The sequence below is a fragment of the Oncorhynchus gorbuscha genome, linkage group LG03 (genome assembly GCF_021184085.1).
Source record: "Oncorhynchus gorbuscha isolate QuinsamMale2020 ecotype Even-year linkage group LG03, OgorEven_v1.0, whole genome shotgun sequence".
Taxonomy (NCBI): domain Eukaryota; kingdom Metazoa; phylum Chordata; class Actinopteri; order Salmoniformes; family Salmonidae; genus Oncorhynchus; species Oncorhynchus gorbuscha.
In genome coordinates, this window is record NC_060175.1 from 68,806,846 (window position 1) to 68,826,601 (window position 19,756).

General features: G+C 43.4%; 2 protein-coding genes across 9 annotated transcripts in view; one reads left to right on the forward strand and one right to left on the reverse strand.

Annotated features, from left to right (window-relative positions):
• LOC124031787 (oxysterol-binding protein-related protein 2-like) overlaps window positions 1-10,226 on the reverse strand; it is a 29,903-nt gene extending 19,677 nt beyond the window's left edge. Inside the window, exon 1 of one of the 4 annotated variants that reach the window (XM_046343445.1) lies at window positions 10,093-10,226. The gene's annotated coding sequence lies outside the window, so the exon portion shown is untranslated. Of the gene's footprint in view, window positions 1-9,517; window positions 9,536-10,092 lie in introns of those variants that run through there. The other 3 variants (XM_046343446.1, XM_046343447.1, XM_046343448.1) reach the window with 3 other exon arrangements.
• A 7,184-nt stretch (window positions 10,227-17,410) lies between these two features.
• The window catches only part of LOC124031788 (protein SOGA1-like), a 67,842-nt gene continuing 65,496 nt past the window's right edge, over window positions 17,411-19,756 (forward strand). For all 5 annotated transcript variants that reach the window (XM_046343449.1, XM_046343451.1, XM_046343453.1 and 2 more), the window contains exon 1: window positions 17,411-18,650. In XM_046343449.1, coding sequence (XP_046199405.1) covers window positions 17,739-18,650 — 912 coding nt within the window. In that variant the 5' untranslated portion in view covers window positions 17,411-17,738. The remainder of the gene's footprint in view (window positions 18,651-19,756) is intronic.

The window sequence follows — 19,756 nt, forward strand, 5'->3', positions numbered from 1 at the left end:
CCTGTGTGGTTGGTAAACAACATACAAAGCCAGTGGGAGTCAGAGATGAGACCGGAAGGGAAGAAAGAACTCAAGCCGGGGAGAGATGTTACCATGCGAGACACACACAAACACACCTCTGTGTGCATGTGAGGACTTGGTCGGTCTGTCATGGACTGTGAGAAACGGTAGCTACAGCAACGACCTAGCTCATTTGAATAGAATCCCTTTTGGCAAGCAGAGTGGCTTCTTAAGGGTGAGCTGAGAGCAAAATGACAAAGGGGAGAGGACCAACACACCCAGGAGCCCCATTAGAAGATAATGAGGTTGTGCGTGTGGAAAGCTAACTTTAACAAGTTTTCACATGATAGGCTATTTTCACTGTGTACTCACGCTATTGGTTAGTCCATATATGGCCAAAACATTTTATACTTTGCAATTCGAAACTGAAGTTAACTTTTGTCGTGGTTTTAGCCATTTTGACAGCCTGTGTCTTGCCGTGGTTTTAGCCATTTTGACAGCCTGTGTCTTGCCGTGGTTTTAGCCATTTTGACAGCCTGTGTCTTGCCGTGGTTTTAGCCATTTTGACAGCCTGCGTCTTGCTTGTGTTCGATATGCTTGCTTATATACACAGTGCATTCAGAAAGTATTCAGACCCCTCGACTTTTTCCAGATACGTTACAGCCTTATTCTCAAATGGATTCAATTATATGTTTTCCTCAATCTACACACAATACCCCATAATGACAACACAAAAACAGGTTTTAGGAATGTTTGCAAATTTATATACATAAATTACATAAATATTCAGACCCTTTGCGATGAGACTTGAAATTGAGCTCAGGTGCATCCGGTTTCCATTGATCATCCATGAGCTTTTTCTACAACTTCATTAGAGTTCACCTGTGGTAAATTCAATTGATTCCACATGATTTGGAAAGGCACACACCTGTCTAAATAAGGTCCCACAGTTGACAGTGCATGTCAGAGCAAAAACCAAGCCACGAGGTCGAAGGAATTGTCCGTAGAGCTCGAAATAGTCTTGATCTGTTATTTTTCTTACACAGTACTTCTGAGTCGGGAGTGGGTAATTTATGCACCTGCCGCCTTAATCCTTGGGTATGGTAGCAGTTTCTCAGGCTCCCTTTCTAGAGTCGACCCCCCGATTTCCCAGTACCTGTGGTCACTATGGTAGGCACAGGAAGTCAAGTTAAATCTAAATGTTGATAGGGCAGACATTAGAATGAAACGTCACCGCCTTGAAGGGCACACGATCAGCTTGTTATTTAGTCACAAAAAGTGACTGGGGTGCCAGAGAGAACCCCGCATGGGTTTTGGGTTTGATTTAATATAAAACGCAACATGTAAAGTGTTGGTCCCATGTTCCATGAGATGAAATATTCCTTAAATATTAGGCCGAGCTCTAGAATTGACAGTTAGACAAGGAACATTGGCGTGATCAAAGGAACCATAACTGGTGAACAATTTACAGTTTCAATGTACCGGCCGTGTGTACGTAGACTAGCATGGCTTAATCTTTGAGACAAGCATATGCCAAGGGGTCGTATTAGCTTTGAAAAAATCAAGCATGGCCATCAGATTTCTAAATGTTTATCATAGAAAGAATGTAGCCAGCTACATTTCCTAATGATTTGCTTTTAGTTCATCTTGCCTTTTAACTACAGGAAAAACAACTACACCGGAGAAAAGTACCTGAAAAAAACAAAAAACAAACGCTGTCTGCAGACCAAATGCGGGAACCTGATTTATCAAGACGGCAAACATTTTCTCATCCGAGTGGAGAAGTGCAACTCAAGCACAAAATGTGCCCTCTTAAATTCTGGATTTGGAGATAGCCGTGACTGTAGCCAAGCAGAAATTACAATAAGAAGCATTTTAGAACTATGTTTACAAAACACAGCAAGATACTGTTTCTACGTTCTTTTTTTGTGTGTGTGAAAAACATGATTTTATTACAAGCAGGCTTGACTACTGTAATGCGCTCATGTCTGGTCTACCCAAGAAAGTACATTTGTAAACTGCAAAACATACAGACTGAGAGCACACAATACACCGGTTTTATGGTCTCTGCACTGGCTGACTGTAAGTTTTAGAATTAATTTTAAGAATCTTCTATTGGTTTTTAAGTCAACCCACGATTGTGCACCCCAATACATGTCAGACATGCTTTAAAGTTGTGTACCCAGTATGTCCCTCAGGTCCTCTGGCACGCTCTTTTTAACCTCCCAAAGCCTAGGACCAAGAAACATGGATTGGAAGCCTTAACCTTAAGTTACTATGCCTCCAGCCTTTGGAATAGCCTGCCAGAGAAACAGAGTGGGGCCAAAACTGTGGACATATTTAAAAGTCGTTAACTTTTTAGTCATTCTTTAGTTTTTTTTATCCTCGTGTTTGTCTAATAAATATTAACGGGTTCTCTTCTCCATTGTTTTAATGTTTTTTTCCCCCCTGTATACTACATTGTGTTGCATTCAATGTCTGAAATGTGCTGTATGAATAAAGATTGATTTGATGAGAATAGTGAAGGCCTGGCTTCCCTAATATATATGAATAAATGCCATTGACAGCTGTAGTGGGGAAAGGTCAGCCTGAGTTTCAAAAAAAGCTAATCCACATGGAAATTAGAGAGAATGGGAGAGATTGATAGTGCGAGCAGTGAGTCAACCTTGGAAAAGGACATACAGCACATGGCTTCAGAGTAAGACAGGACAGAGAAAAGTGGGTTAAAAATAGGTAGGTACCACATATCCTGAGGCTGCATTTATTGTAGCTGGGGATTTTAACAAAGCAAATGAGGAAAACCCTACCGAAGATCTTCCAACACATTGACTGTAGCACTTGCCCTGAGAAAACGTTAGACCACTGCTACTCAGCATTTTGAAATGACTACAAGGTCCTCGACCGCCCTCCCTTCGGCAAATCTGACCACGACTCCATTTTGGCTTCCTTTCCAAAAGGCAGAAACTCAAAACAGGAAGTAACCGGGCTAAGGACTATTCAACACTGGTCTGACCAATCAGAATCCACGCTTCATGATTGTTTTGATCACACAGACTGGGATATGTTCCGGGTAGCCTCTAAGAATAACATCAACGAATACACCGATATGGTGACTGAGTTTATCAGGAAGTCTATAGGGGGATGTAGTACCCACTATGACTATTAAAACCTACCCAAACCATAAACCGTGGATAGATGGCAGAATTCGTGCAAAACTGAAAGTGGAGAAACAGTGTAGTTATTCCCTCCATAAGGCAATCAAACAGGCAAAACGTCAGCATAGAGACCAAGTGGAGACGCAATTCAAAGGCTCAGACAAGAGCCGTACGTATGAGGCAGGGTCTACAGAAAATCACAGACAACAAAAGGAAAACCAGCCACGTCTCGGACAACAACGTCTTGATTCCGGACAAGCAAAACACCTTCTACGCCCACTTTGAGGATAACACAGTGCCACCGACACTGCCCGCTACCAAGGACTGTGAGCACTCCTTCTCAGTGGCAAAACGTGAGTAAGACATTTAAACGTGTAAACCCTCGCAACACTGCCAGCCCAGACAGCATCCCTAGCTGAGTCCTCAGCGCATGCGCAGACCAGCTGGCTGGAGTGTTTACAGACATATTTAATCTCTCCCTATCCCAGTCTGCTGTCCACACTTGCTTCGAGATGTCCACCATTGTTCCTGTACCCAAAAAAGCAAAGGTAACCGAAGTGCTTTGAAAGGCTAGTTAAGGATCACATCACCTCTACCTTGCACCCTAGACCCACTTCAATTTTCTTACAGCCAAAATAGATCCACAGACGATGCAATCGCACTGCCCTATCCCACCTGGACAAGAGGAATACCTATGTAAGAATGCTGTTCATTGACTATAGCTCAGCGTTCAACACCATAGTACCCTCCAAGCTTATCATTAATCTTGGGGACCTGGGTCTGAACCCCGCCCTGTGCAACTGGCTCCTGGACTTCCTGACGGGAAGGTGGTGAAGGTAGGAAACAACACCTCCACTTCGCTGATCCTCGACACAGGGGCCCCACAAGGGTGCGTGCTCAGCCCCCTCCTGTACTCCCTGTTCACCCATGACTGCGTGGCCATGCACACCTCCAACCTAATCATCAAGTTTGATTACCAACAATGACGAGACAGCCTACAGAGAAGAGGTGAGGTGAGGGCCCTGAGAGTGTGGTGCCAGGAAAATAATCTCTCAATCAATGCCAACAAAACAAAGGAGCTGATTGTGGACTTCAGGAAACAGCAAAAGGAGCACGCCCCTATCAACACCGACAGGACCACAGTGAAAGTGATACCTAGTCAGTTGTACAACAGAATGCCTTCAACTGAAATGTGTCTTCCGTATTTAACCCAAACCCTCTGAATCAAAGAGGTGCGGGGGGTTGCCTTAAATCGTCATCCACGTCTTCGGCACCCTGGAGCAGGTGAAAAGTGTCAAGTTCCTCAGTGTACACGTCACTGATGACCTGAAATGGTCCACCAACACAGACAGTGTGATGAAAAAGTCACAACACCTCTTCAACCTCAGGTGCCAAGCCACTTTTTTTCAGCTTCCTAAAACCCTCACAAACGATAAGAGGTGCACAATTGAGAGCATCCTGTCATGCTACATCACCACCTTGTACAGCAACTACACCGCCCACAACCGCAGGGCTCTCCAGGGGGTAGTGCGGTCTGCCCAAAGCATCATTGGGCACAAACTACCTGCTATCCAGGACACCTACAGCACCTGATGTCACAGGAATGCAAAAAATCATCAAGGACAACCACCCGAGCCACTGCCTGTTAACCCCGCTATAATCCAGAAGGCGAGGTCAGTACAGGTGCATCAAAGCTGGGACCGAGAGACTGAAAAACAGCTTCTATCACAAGGCCATCAGACTGTTAAATAGTCATCACTAGGCGGAATCCACCCGGTTACGTAACCCTGCACCTTAGAGGCTGCTGCCACATATACATAGACTTGAAATCACTGGTCACTTTAATAATGTTTACATATTTTTTGCTTTTCTCATCTCATATGTAGAGTTGAAGTCAGAAGTTTACATACACCTTAGCCAAATACATTTAAACTCTGTTTTTCACAATTCCTGAAATTTAATCTGAGTAAAGATTCCCTCTCTTAGGTCAGTTAGGATCACCACTTTATTTTATTTTAAGAATGTGAAATGTCAGAATAATATAGAATGATTTATTTATTTCAGCTTTAATTTCATTCATCACATTCTCAGTGGGTCAGAAGTTTACATACACTCAATTAGTATTTGGTAGCATTGCCTTTAAATTGTTTAACTTGGGTCAAACGTTTTGGGTAGCCTTTCACAATAAGTTGGGTGAATTTTGGCCCATTCCTCCTGACAGAGCTGGTGTAACTGAGTCAGGTGTGTAGGCCTCCTTGCTTGCACATGCTTTTCAGTTATGCCCACACATTTTCTATAGGATTTCTATAGGATTGAGGTCAGGGCTTTGTGATGGCCATTCCAATACCTTGACTTTGTTGTCCATAAGCCAGTTTGACACAACTTTGGAAGTATGCTTGGGGTCATTGTCCATTTGGAAGACCCATTTTGTGACCAAGAACCATTGTTCCTGTTCCCAAGAAAGCTAAGGTAACTGAGCTAAACGACTACCGCCCTGTAGCACTCACTTCCGTCATCATGAAGTGCTTTGAGAGACTAGTCAAGGACCATATCACCTCCACCCTACCTGACACCCTAGACCCACTCCAATTTGCTTACCGCCCAAATAGGTCCACAGACGATGCAATCTCAACCACACTGCACACTGCCCTAACCCACCTGGACAAAAGGAATACCTATGTGAGAATGCTGTTCATCGACTACAGCTCGGCATTCAACACCATAGTACCCTCCAAGCTCGTCATCAAGCTCATCATCAAGCTCGTCATCAAGCTCGAGACCCTGGGCCTCGACCCCGCCCTGTGCAACTGGGTACTGGACTTCCTGACGGGCCACCCCCAGGTGGTGAGGGTAGGCAACAACATCTCCTCCCCGCTGATCCTCAACACGGGGGCCCCACAAGGGTGCGTTCTGAGCCCTCTCCTGTACTCCCTGTTCACCCACGACTGCGTGGCCACGCACACCTCCAACTCAATCATCAAGTTTGCGGACGACACAACAGTGGTAGGCTTGATTACCAACAACGACGAGACGGCCTACAGGGAGGAGGTGAGGGCCCTCGGAGTGTGGTGTCAGGAAAATAACCTCACACTCAACGTCAACAAAACTAAGGAGATGATTGTGGACTTCAGGAAACAGCAGAGGGAACTCCCCCCTATCCACATCGATGGAACAGTAGTGGAGAGGGTAGCTAGTTTTAAGTTCCTCGGCATACACATCACAGACAAACTGAATTGGTCCACTCACACTGACAGCGTCGTGAAGAAGGCGCAGCAGCGCCTATTCAACCTCAGGAGGCTGAAGAAATTCGGCCTGTCACCAAAAGCACTCACAAACTTCTACAGATGCACAATCGAGAGCATCCTGGCGGGCTGTATCACCGCCTGGTACGGCAACTGCTCCGCCCTCAACCGTAAGGCTCTCCAGAGGGTAGTGAGGACTGCACAACGCATCACCGGGGGCAAACTACCTGCCCTCCAGGACACCTACACCACCCGTTGTTACAGGAAGGCCATAAAGATCATCAAGGACATCAACCACCCGAACCACTGCCTGTTCACCCCGCTATCATCCAGAAGGCGAGGTCAGTACAGGTGCATCAAAGCTGGGACCGAGAGACTGAAAAACAGCTTCTATCTCAAGGCCATCAGACTGTTAAACAGCCACCACTAACATTGAGTGGCTGCTGCCAACACACTGTCATTGACACTGACCCAACTCCAGCCATTTTAATAATGGGAATTGATGGGAAATGATGTATGTATATATCACTAGCCACATTAAACAATGCTACCTTATATAATGTTACTCACCCTACATTATTAATCTCATATGCATATGTATATACTTTACTCTACATCATCGACTGCATCCTTATGTAATACATGTATCACTAGCCACTTTAACTATGCCACTTTGTTTACTTTGTCTACACACTCATCTCATATGTATATACTGTACTCGATACCATCTACTGTATGCTGCTCTGTACCATCACTCATTCATATATCCTTATGTACATATTCCTTATCCCCTTACACTGTGTATAAGACAGTAGTTTTGGAATTGTTAGTTAGATTACTTGTTGGTTATCACTGCATTGTCGGAACTAGAAGCACAAGCATTTCGCTACACTCGCATTAACATCTGCTAACCATGTGTATGTGACAAATAAAATTTGATTTGATTTGATTTGAGCTTTAACTTCCTGACTGATGTCTTGATGTTGCTTCGATATATCCACATAATTGTATTTCTTTCCTCGTGATGCCATCTATTTTGTGAGGTGCACCAGTCCCTCCTGCAGCAAAGCACCCCCACAACATGATGCTGCCACCCTGTGCTTCACGGTTGGGATGGTGTTCTTCGGCTTGCAAGCCTCCCCCACTTTTCGCACCAAAGTATGTTCATCTCTAGGAGATAGGCCACATCTCCTTCCTGAGCGGTATGACGGCTGCGTGGTCCCATGGTGTTTATACTTGAGTACTATTGTTTGTACAGATGAACATGGTACCTTCATGCATTTGGAAATTGCTCCCAAGGGTGAACCAGACTTGTGGAGGTCTACTATTTTTTTTCTGAGGTCTTGGCTGATTTGTTTTGAGTTTCCCATGATGTCAAGCAAAGAGGCACTGAGTTTGAAGTTAGGCCTTGAAATACATCCACAGGTACACCTCCAATTGACTCAAATCATGTCAATTAGCCTACCAGAAGCTTCTAAAGCCATGACATAATTTTCTGGAATTTTCCAAGCTGTTTAAAAGGCACAGTCAACTTAATGTATGTAAACTTCTGACCCACTGGAATTGTGATACAGTGAATTATAAGTGAAATAATCTGTCTGTAAACAATTGCTGGAAAAATTACTTGTGTCATGCACCAAGTAGATCTCCTAACCGACTTGCTAAAAATATAGTTTGTTAACAAGAAATGTGTGGAGTGGTTGAATAACGAGATTTAATGAGTCCAAACGAATTGTATGTAAACTTCAGACTTCAACTCTATTTAGTCAATGCCACTGACATTGCTCATCCTAATATTTATATATTCCCTAATTCCATTATTTTACTTTTAGGTTGTGTATATTGTGATTTGTTAAATATTACTGTATTACTTTTGGAGCTATAAACACAAGCATTTCACTACACCCACAATAACATCGGCATGTGACAACTAAAAATGCATTTGATTTAGACTAATAGTGAGGCACAGTGCCATGGGTTTACATTGTTCCAGTTCTTAGAAATGTGGGGCTTTATTTGGTACTCTGTGATTTAAACTAACAGACAAAGGCACCACAAACACACGGCATGCATGTGTCTACATTGGCAAACTATAAAGGACAAATACTCAGACAAACATGGAGTTAATAGGTCCCACCGTGGCGCCCCTCAGGAAAGCCTTCAGGAATGTAACCTCTCTAACACCGATGACAAGGTAACCCAAGGCAGGGCAGGACACTGCTGCTGTTGACTACAGATACACACCTCCACTGAGTAAGTTAAAAGTTAGTGAGTCAGCACAATGTAGTGTCACCTGAAACCTGGGAGGACCATCACCCTCCCTTGAACTCAAACAAGAGATGCGTTCTTGTCCAAAACTCTATATCCTATGCACCAACCATGTGTGAGCCTTTTCCATTCATACTCGAAAATGGTAATGACTTGCATCCAGGCATTAACCTCATTGATCAGCAGAGTGCTGACATGCATGGCCTCTGAAGGTTGTGTTAGTAAGTCACCATGTTTTGGGAGATTCTTGGGTTGAAATAGGTGCTAATTGACTGGTGCGGGCAATTATCATCCTGACTGGGTTGTCAGGAGAAAGTCAAGGCTTACTATGCAGGCTATGCCCATGGGGAATTATCTGTCAACAAGGTTTCATCCTTACTCTAACTGTGCATCACAGATGGAAAGAGGATACGCACTGTTCAACATCTGTATGACCCCGGTCATTGCTTGATTTCCGCCAAAATGCTGGTACTTCAAATTACGATGAAGCAGCCTAGGGTCCAGACCCGGGTTAAAAACACTATTTCAAATGTCTCAATTACTTTCACATACATTTCAATTGAATTATTCAAATGTTTTATTTGAAAAGACAAGTTGAATATGCATTTGACAATCCTCAAATACAATCCCATGCATTTAACCCAGGTATTTGAAAATAGAATTGTGAAGGATTCTACAAAAAGTACTGGAAAAATACTCTCAAAAGAATGAGTTGATTGGAGTCACATTATTTGAAAATAGACAAATTACACAAAATATAAGAATTTAAAATAATCAACCCAGGTCTGCTTGTCTCCAGCATCAAAGACAAAGCCAGGATAAACAACAGGGGTCAGAATAACGTTCCCATACCGTGTTATCTATCTACTAGCTGATGGAGCAGATATGATTCAGTATCTTGTTGACAGAGACGCAGCATAGACAAGACAGGCAACTGGAGGGAGTAGTCTGTCATGCTCCAACTCGAATTCACTAAACAAGTCAGTGCGATTTCGGTTGTAGACAATGGTAAATGTATCTTATACAAGCCATCTTACTTTCGTGATTAGTTAACATGCAAGACATGCATTAGTTAAGAAACCTAGTTAACGCGACGTTTCGGGGGAGAGGCTAGTTAGCCATGTTGTATGCTAGCTAGCAGGTATACAATGTTTTCGCTAGCTAGATCAATGCGACGTTAACCTTTATAACACTGTATGTACTTCCTAGTTTACTATCAACTACACAATCAAACAAATTATTAACGTGTTGTGGTGCTTGCTCATATCCAGCTACGCTAGCTGGAAAGCTAGTCCGAGAGCTCTCCAGGGGGGAAAAAAAGCTAGCTAGCGAGCATAAAAAAACGAAGACGAAGCAAAAGTTTGCGCGTAGTTACATTACATACACAACTCACAGAACTGCCACATGCTGTTATATAATTACTGTACCTGAAGCGTTGGGACACCTGGTAACGTTTGACTTAATTTGAGAGGACAGGAGGACCACAAAACGGTGTGAATTGACACAGAAGCGGAAGTAGGTGACCGCAGGGGCGGTCTTATTAACAACCGGCCAATCGGGTATCCTTGAATTGGACCGCCTGATCCACATACACTGAGCCTACGAACCATGAACATCGTCCTAATATTGAGTTGCACCCCTTCCCTCCTTCCCCCCTCAGAACAGCCTCAATTCTTCAGGGAGTTGACTCTACAAAGTGTCGAAACCGTTCCACAGTGATGCTGGCCCATGTTGACACCCACAGGTGGTGGACCATTCTTCATATACAAGGGAAACTGTTGAGCGTGAAAAACCCAGCAGCGTTGCAGTTCTTGACACACTAAAACCGGTGCTCCTGTCACCTACTACCATAAACGGTCTCATCCCGTTAATATACAATGATTAAAGTGGATTTAACAAGTGAAATCAATTTGGGAGCATAACTTTCACTTGGATTCACCCGGTCAGCCTATGTCGTGGAAAGAGCAGGTGTTCTTAATGTTTTGTACACTCAGTGTAAATACAGAATACACACACACACAGGCTGGCTGGTGGGTGGACTAAATAACATTACACACAGTATTAATTTTTTTAAGGATACAAAAACATGTTTTTTTTTATCCACATTAGGGAAAAGGAGATGTATGCCAAAAATGTATCTAATTACTAAGTCAAATGTTGTTTGCCACATGTTTTGTAAAAAACAGGTGTACTAACAGTGAAATGCTTACTTACGGGTCCTTTTCCAACAATGCAGAGCTAAAGATATATCTATTTTAAAATATATAGAGATAGAGACACAAGGAATAACTACACAGTGAATAACAGGTTTTAAAAAATGTACTGGGAGTACTAGTACCGAGTCGATGTGCAGGTGTGCGAGATCGTTGAGTTAGCTATGTACATATAGTAGGGGTAAAATGACTAGTGTGTGTGTCTGTGTGTGTGAGTTTCATATCAGAGAGAGACACTGGAGGAGGGAGAGAGAGCATAACAATTAATTTCCAATCCTTTACTGAGAGCAGATGAGATGTTGAGTGGATCAGACAAGTTCTTGGCCTAGTTTTGTTCTATATTAAAGTCTGATGATTTGGTGAGTGGGGGTGTTATTTTATCCATTCAAGCACTGCCCAGTTCTGGGCTCTTCAACAAAACATAGATCTGCTTGTCTACCCTCACCCTCCTAAAAACCAGGGGGAATTTATTAATAGTTTAACCACAGGCAAGCAATCCATCGCTCTGCACAGAGAGAGTGCATAATTATGGCCATTGTTGAAGCAGCTTCGCCCCGATGGTTCATGGCAACCGAGAGGGAAGTTGTTGAGCCCGGCCTCAGAGAAGTCATTCAGCATTATGTACGGTAATTACACAGCTAGCCAGTACTAGAGAATGCCACAGGCTGGTTTTGTTTCAGCGCTTTCGGAGAAGAAAAAAAACAATTCTCTCTCTCTGCATATCATAACTACAGGTCCAAAACAATTTTATTCTTGTGGAATATGGCTTGAACAAGAAGGCTTTGAGTGTATGACATGAAAGTGCCATATATTTTATAATCAGATAGGCTTTTCATAAATTACATATCACATAGTTGTTCTTCTCTGAGAAATTGTTGTGTACTTCAAGGAGTAGTCATATTCATTTCAGGGTTAGTCTAATTCACTCTTACCAGTACCTCAGGTGACATGCCCTGATTTGCCTTTGCGGAATCCATCCTTCGTGGCTATTCTTCATATTCCCACTAGATGGAGGTAGAGAACTGTGATGCATGTGATGCATTTTCTTTATTTTTTTATTTTTTTATTTTACCTTTATTTAACCAGGCAAGTCAGTTAAGAACACATTCTTATTTTCAATGACGGCCTGGGAACAGTGGGTTAACTGCCTGTTCAGGGGCAGAACTTGGTCTACTTGGTCTACTTCCATGGTCAGTTTGAACAGAAATCTATTCCGTTTCCAATATATGTTGTCTCACAATCTCTAGATGAAATCTGTCAATGGGTCAAATCTGTAACTGCTTTGAGAGTGAATTGAAGGCAACACAGATGTTGTGAGAATATCAAATAATAAAACAGAAACAAATGTGTTTGGCCGTTTGATTCAAAAGACAGCTCAAATTGAATGTAGGCTTACCCTTACACACAAAGGTCACGTGCCATTACTGTGATGTATGTCACTCACCGCCATATTTTAAGGATCTAAGGATTTAAGGAGCCTGAGCCTCCCATGTGATACATCAACAAAGAACAAGCGGAGGAACACAGTAACATGGCCAGATAAAAGATGAACACACAGTTATCGTCATTGTTGCCATCCTAACCTTCACTCTGGAAACATGGTGGAAAATCACCGGCGCCCCAGAAATAGTGTTCATCTAGCTCTTTGAGCGACAACAGATCAGTAGGGGATCCCAATGTTGATATGGTTACAGTTACGCAGGCCATCGGGATCAGGGGTGAAAGCTGAAGAAATGCTCATTCTCCAGACTATAAATCGTCTTACTTCATATCCCACCAGCGGTTGGGGCTGTTTAAATCACGGTTGAAATCTGTCTCTGAGAACGCTGGCATACTTAAGGAATAGCACTGCTGATCGCTAATAGCCATAACAAGTTCTCAAAACGTATGTTGAGGATGACTGGATTCAATTACTGTAATGTAAAGACTTGCTTGGACAGCAGTTTTTTCTGTATGGTATTAGCCTATACTGCTTTATGTCCAGAGAGGATGGAGTTCATATAATTTGACTATAATATACTGGAAGGGAAAGAAGGAGGTGTTAGGTAATTAAGGACTATGTCTACTTTTAATGAGCGTTGGTCGTATCTCCTTCCCCGTTCCAGCTCTGTGATCGGTGAAGCGCTGGGCCCAGATGCCACCTGTGATTCCACGCCATATCCTGGCTGTGCCAAGAAGGCAGACCTGGCAGCCCTGGCTGGCACCACAAAGTGCTTTGTTGACACTACGCCCATCCTTGCAGATGGCATATACATTTAGATTTGAGTCATTTAGCAGATGCTCTTACTGTTACAGTTAGTGCATTCATCTTAAGATACATATAGGTGAGACAACCACATATCACAGTTGTAGTAAGTAAATTTTTCCTCAATAAATTAGATATTAGCAAAGTGTGTGTGTGTGTGTGTGTGTGTGTGTGTGTGTGTGTGTGTGTGTGTGTGTGTGTGTGTGTGTGTGTGTGTGTGTGTGTGTGTGTGTGTGTGTGTGTGTGTGTGTGTGTGTGTGTGTGTGTGTGTGTGTGTGTGTGTGTGTGTGGAGGGGGGGGTAAGACTGAGATGTCTTTTTTAAGATACTCTTTGAAGAGGTAGGGTTTACGTTGTTTTTGGAAGATGGGCAGGAACTCTGCTATCCTAACGGTAGGGGGATTCTCATTCCACCATGGGGTGCCAGGACAGAGAAAAGCTTTGGCTGCCTTGCTGGCCGAAGTCATATAATACCCTATGAAATATCGACAGACAGACAGACAGACAGACAGACAGACAGACAGACAGACAGACAGACAGACAGACAGACAGACAGACAGACAGACAGACAGACAGACAGACAGACAGACAGACAGACAGACAGACAGACAGACAGACAGACAGACAGACAGACAGACAGACAGACAGACAGACAGACAGACAGACAGACAGACAGACAGACAGATAGATAGATAGATAGATAGATAGATAGATAGATAGATAGATAGATAGATAGATAGATAGATAGATAGATAGATAGATAGATAGATAGATAGATAGATAGATAGATAGATAGATAGATAGATAGATAGATAGATAGATAGCATTGAATGGAGCCGGTTTCCCACTGAGATGCTGACAGCCTTCCATGTACTCTCTCTGTGCAAATCCCCCTTGATAGGTTTTATGTAGCCTAATGTTGTTACGTGATCCCTGGAGGAAGCTCACATCTAATCATGACCCCTACTTTGTGACATTCTGTAGGCTCAGCCCTAATTTATGTGCTCTCTGCCACCTCTGGCCGAACAGCAAATGGACCAAGACAATACCCAAGGATCAGTCAGCCCTTCCCCCATCAAGGGATCAAAATGTATCAATTCAATTCAACTTCGGGATATATGTGCCTAGAATTGTTCTTTGTTAATGTCTGTATCTCCATGCCTTGTATGTGAATCCATTCATTTGATTAAGTTATGAAATAATGCTTTCTTTGGTAATCGCTTCTCATGACCATTCCTTGGTCTTAGTCAGCAAAACGCATAATACTTGATTGCACATGGTTTTATTATAATGTTAAATGGAGTCAGATATACCTTTTAATAGACTGTGTACATTAATTGCATAGTCTTATTACGGGTCACATGTGAGGTATAACAGATGAGCTCCAAACGTTTTGGGGCAGTGACACATTTTTGTTTTTGTTTTGGGGGGATATGATATTTATGCCCCTGTAACTTTCTCACTCGTCGTTATTCAGGATTCGTTCAGGATTATCCACAATCATGGAAGCATTCACATTCGTGTTGAAGTGTTTTTCTAAACGGCTGTAACTTCTAAGGATGAAAACACCCTCAACAATTAAAGCTGACAGTCTACACTTTAACCTCATAGTCATTGTATCATTTCAAATCCAAAATGCTGGACTACAGAGACGAAACAACAAAACATTTGTCACTGTCTCAATCATTTTGGAGCTCATAGATTAGAAATATTACCCCCATTACAATTATTCCATTGCTGGTTTTACAAGATTGCCTTTACAGTTTATGAATCCAATATTAATATGCTTTTGAGGAGCTGGAGGTAAATATCAGCCTGTATTAGACCCTGGATAGGCTGGAATTAAGCCTGTGAGTAGTTAACCAGGAGCTTTGCGCTGTGTGTGTGTGTGCGTGTGTGTGTGTGTGTGTGTGTGTGTGTGTGTGTGTGTGTGTGTGTGTGTGTGTGTGTGTGTGTGTGTGTGTGTGTGTGTGTGTGTGTGTGTGTGTGTGTGTGTGTGTGTGTGTGTGTGTGTGTGTGTGTGTGTGTGTGTGTGCACGCATGCGTGTCTGTGTGTCTGTGCGTGTTGGTGTGTGTGTGAACAGCATAGTATTAAGCAGTCATTACATAGTAAGGTAATTAGGGAGTATGGGCTTTGTGCTCCTGTGTGATTCCTGCGTCATTATTCAGAGAATACCATTCTTCCACTGAGGCTTAGATCTGTGTTGAATTGTTAGTCTGATAGACTCATTCTGGCACATGGCAAATCGACAGACAAAACAACACATGATCAAGAGAAAACATATACAAGTGTTAAAAGAATATTACAGCATTGAGACTGAAACTTGTGCTTATACCCTAAGGTGTTAATTTATACGTTTTAATGTGGTTGTATAATAACTGCCTATACGACGCTAAGATTACACATATTATTACAGCATATGAAATTATACTGTGTGCGCATCCGTGCATGCGTGCATGAATACTTGTGTGTATGTGTGCGTGTGCGTGTGAGAGTGAGAGGGAGAGAGAGAAAGAGAACAATAGAGCCTGTTTCGATGAACAATAAGTGAAAGAAAGAAAGAGAGAAAGAAAGATTGTAGGAGGTGAATACACACACAGGTGTGCTCAAGTGAAATGGAAGCAGGCCAGAATGTGTTGTGGGGGCCCCTGTGGACTCAAACCTCTGTGTGTGCTGGCAATGATGGATACCACCCTGCATACCACTGCTGGCTTACTTCTGAAGCTAAGCAGGGTTGGTCCTGGTCAGTTCCTGGATGGGAGACCAGATGCTGCTGGAAGTGGTGTTGGAGGGCCAGTAGGAGGCACTCTTTCCTCTGGTCTAAACAAAAAAACAGCCCAATCCCCCATGGCAGTGATTGAGGACACTGCCATGTGGGTGGGAAGTTAAACGGGTGTCCTGACTCTCTGAGGTCATTAAAGATCCCATGGCACTTATTGTAAGAGTTGGGGTGTTAACCCTGGAGTCCTGGCTAAATTCCCAATCTGGCCCTCAAACCATCATGGTCACCTAATAATCCCCAGTTTACAATTGGCTCATTCATCCCCCTTCTCCCCTGTAACTATTCACCAGGTCGTTGCTGCAAATGAGAACGTGTTCTCAGTCAATTTACCTGGTAAAATAACAGATAAATAAATATATAAGTGTGAACTGAATACACCACTGTCAAACCAGAGAAGGGCCACAGAACCAAGTGTTTCTCAGTGAAAATAATGCTGATGTCATTTGCCTGCAGGCCAAATTATGTCTCCTCAGAGGAAACTATGTTCATAAATAGCGATGCTACCATAGCAACGAGTAAACATGTTCTATAACGGTTGAGCCGGCCCGGGCTTATGATTTGCGCAACTTTGTAACCTATGTTTGGGACCAACGCGTGGCAGTGGCTGTGTGAGAAGCCGAGCCTCTATCTCTCGCAGAACTAGAATGAGATTCACTTTCTATGATCTATCTCTCTCCCTCTGCTCTGATAGACATCAGCCTGCAGCTCTCACCTCTCCAGAGTTGCACTTCATCATATATTTCCTTATAGCAGGGGTTCCCAAACTTTGCCAGCATTGAGGAACAAAGAAAATGTTGGAGTTTTAAAGCTCGTTTTCTTGCAATTCTATACATTGTGCCACGTCTAACTTGTATTCATGGGATATTTCATTGACAATAAAATACAACAATACTATGGGCTAAAATGTTGCTGGACCCCAGGAAGAGTAGCTACTGCCTTGCCAGCAGCTGATGGGGATCCTTAATAAATACAAATACAAATAAAACATATTTGGCTGACATGGGCAAGTTGATCTGGACATTTCTGACAAGTTATAAGTAGATCTCGAAGGTGATGATGCACTACCCAATTTCGAAATTGCACCTTGCGCATTCTACTATTACAACTTTGAAGAGTACATTCAGGCTGTATCACAACCGGCGGTGATTGGGAGTCCCATAGTTCGACGCACAATTGGCCCAGCGTCGTCGGTTTGGCCGGTGTAGGCTGTCATTATAAATACGAATTTGTTCTTAACTGACTTGCCTAGTTAAATAAAGGTTACATTTCAAACATTTTGTTTCGGTACGTCCCGGTACCTCCCGATCTACAAATTAAGTAGTGCGTATTAGACCCTGTATAGTTCACTGTCCAAATCAAGTTTGATTTTGAATTAAATAGGCAGCCTATAGCCTATGTTTGTAGTAAGTCTATATGCATCCTAGTTTTATTGTAGTCTCACGTGTGCTTCTTGAAACGATCTACGTGTCTGGGTGGCAGCAGAGAGCTCCAAGTGATGCTCCAAATTCGTCACAGACAGAACCGCTAGCTGGGCGGAGAAATAAACCTCGGGAGCACACTGCCACTGTTCCTACCACTTCAAACCGCGCCGGGGAGAGAGTCGCCTAATGCAAGATAAGTAGAAGAGGGGCAAAAACCTCAACGAAAGTCATCTTAAAACCGGGGAAACATCATCACAACGTGTTACAACTTGCAGTTCCTGTCTTTCTACGTTGCTGCATCCGGGTTATTCGGGATTGCTACAGTGTATTTGTTTGCAGTTGTGAGACACATTTCAACTTCTACCTCTTCCGGGGTTTCGTTTCTGTTTTCTGTAGTTGTCAAAGCGGAATGAATGACAAAGACAAAGGCTGATGTTCATTCGCCAACTCACTTTGTCTCGCCCAAGGAAAGGAGACACAGGCACAAAATGGAAAGCGGGACGGAGAACGCCAACGGCGGGCAGGCGCAGCCCCAACAACAGCACCAGTTCGAGCAACAGCCCGTAGTGCAGTCCATCCAAGTGAACGAGAAGAAAAAGATCAACCGGGCTCCGTCACCCGCTAGACCCAAGGATGTGCCTGGATGGTCCCTCACTAAGATCCGGGGAGGCATCGGTACACCAACACTGAGCGTTAAACCAGGATCCATACATTTAGGCAGCCGGGTGTCCAGGCGTAGTCCTGGTAGCGGAAAAGAGACCAAATCAGAGAAAGGAAAACTGCCCGGGAAATCCACACTATCGGTTGCCAGTGCCCAGAAGAGCGGCAGTAAATCGATGAAAGGTGGTCGGAAGAAGGTGGCGGATGCAAGCAACGCCTCGGACGACCTGAGCAAAGACTCTGGTTGCGCCGCGGGCAAGCTGTCGCCAACGGATAGCAGTTCTGAGATCTCCGATTGCGCCTCGGAGGAGAATAAACTCTCCACCGAAGCTCTGAGTAGTGACACCGAATCGAGCAGCCGAGGCGGGGGGGCTGAGGGCGAGAAACCGAGCAGGGACTGCGGAGATGGACCACCGGATAGGGATACTCGTGGTGACCATCATGCCAAGACCCCCGTAGATAAGGACCGACTCTCCTTTGGAGTGGAGACCGGGGAGGGGAGCATTTCTCCGGGGGATGAACGATCTCTCACCTCGTTCGACAGCCGGGTGCCTGCCAGCACTTCCCTGGCGTTCTCCGACCTGACAGAAGAGTTCATGGATGGCATGCATGAAGAATTTGTCAGGGAAATCGAAGAACTGAGATCAGAAAACGATTACCTAAAAGTAAGCATCTTTTTCCAGATTTGCTACAGACATTCCTTCTTCTGTTTGCTCTCATTTGTGAAAGTGAAAAGCTTTTGTTTTTTAAAACATTATTAAAACAAGCTCCCCAATAACAGTTCTATAAGAGATGGTTCCGGAGAAACTATTTGAATTGGATCCACAAAATCAAAACCTAATATATTTATGCATAATCACTGTTCTGCTCTTCAGGAAAAAAGCAGGGCAATCTATGCAAACTCAAACTGGCCACAAAGCCAACAACACCTTGAGTGCATAATTGATTACTCCCTCCTCCCTCTTGTCAAAAACAACAACAAAATACCACCCTTTGAAGGCACCGAGACTTCAGGGTTGGTCAGTGTTATTTCGGGAATTCATTATCAACGTTGCCTCAGCTGTTGTGTTCACAGCTCATGATGGTCAGGTGGTGAATGACCAAAACATCAGAGGTGGTCAGACATGCAGCTGGTTGTAGTGCGCCCATCCATTAGGCGCCGGAGGAGTACAGTCACCTGGTTACAACATCTAAACTAATTGTATTTTGTTAAACAATATTATCAAGGCCGGGGGGCTTTACACGTAGGCCGTCATTGTATGTAAGAATTGGTTTTAACTGACTTGCCTAGTTAAATAAAGGTTCAATCAAATAATAACATTTTTTTTAAAGAATTGACATGCGTCACAGACACGGCCTCAGTCAGAGGGGTTCACTAATACGTTGGATTATCCTACAGGTTTGCGCAACATAACGCTTTATCCAAACAACTTCTAGGCTACAAAGAGCACATTTTATTTAATATTTAACTGGTCTGGGACAGCAATATTAAGATGATTATGGTGTACATGGGCCTAATAGACTACTAGCCTATTTGGTGGCAATCTAAGATGGCCCTTCAAAAGAAGGCGGTTTACTAGGACAGTCCACTGTGCATGAATGTGTAATACACACTTCCCCACCAATAACACTTTTTGTTTCATTTCAGGCCATAATCATCAAATCCATCTTACTGGTTAATTACCATAAACAGGCATGAGGTGCCACATCTTTTTCTTAAGTCTAATTATGATTTTTTTTTTTATCAGGTCATTCGTGCAGCCAGAGTAGT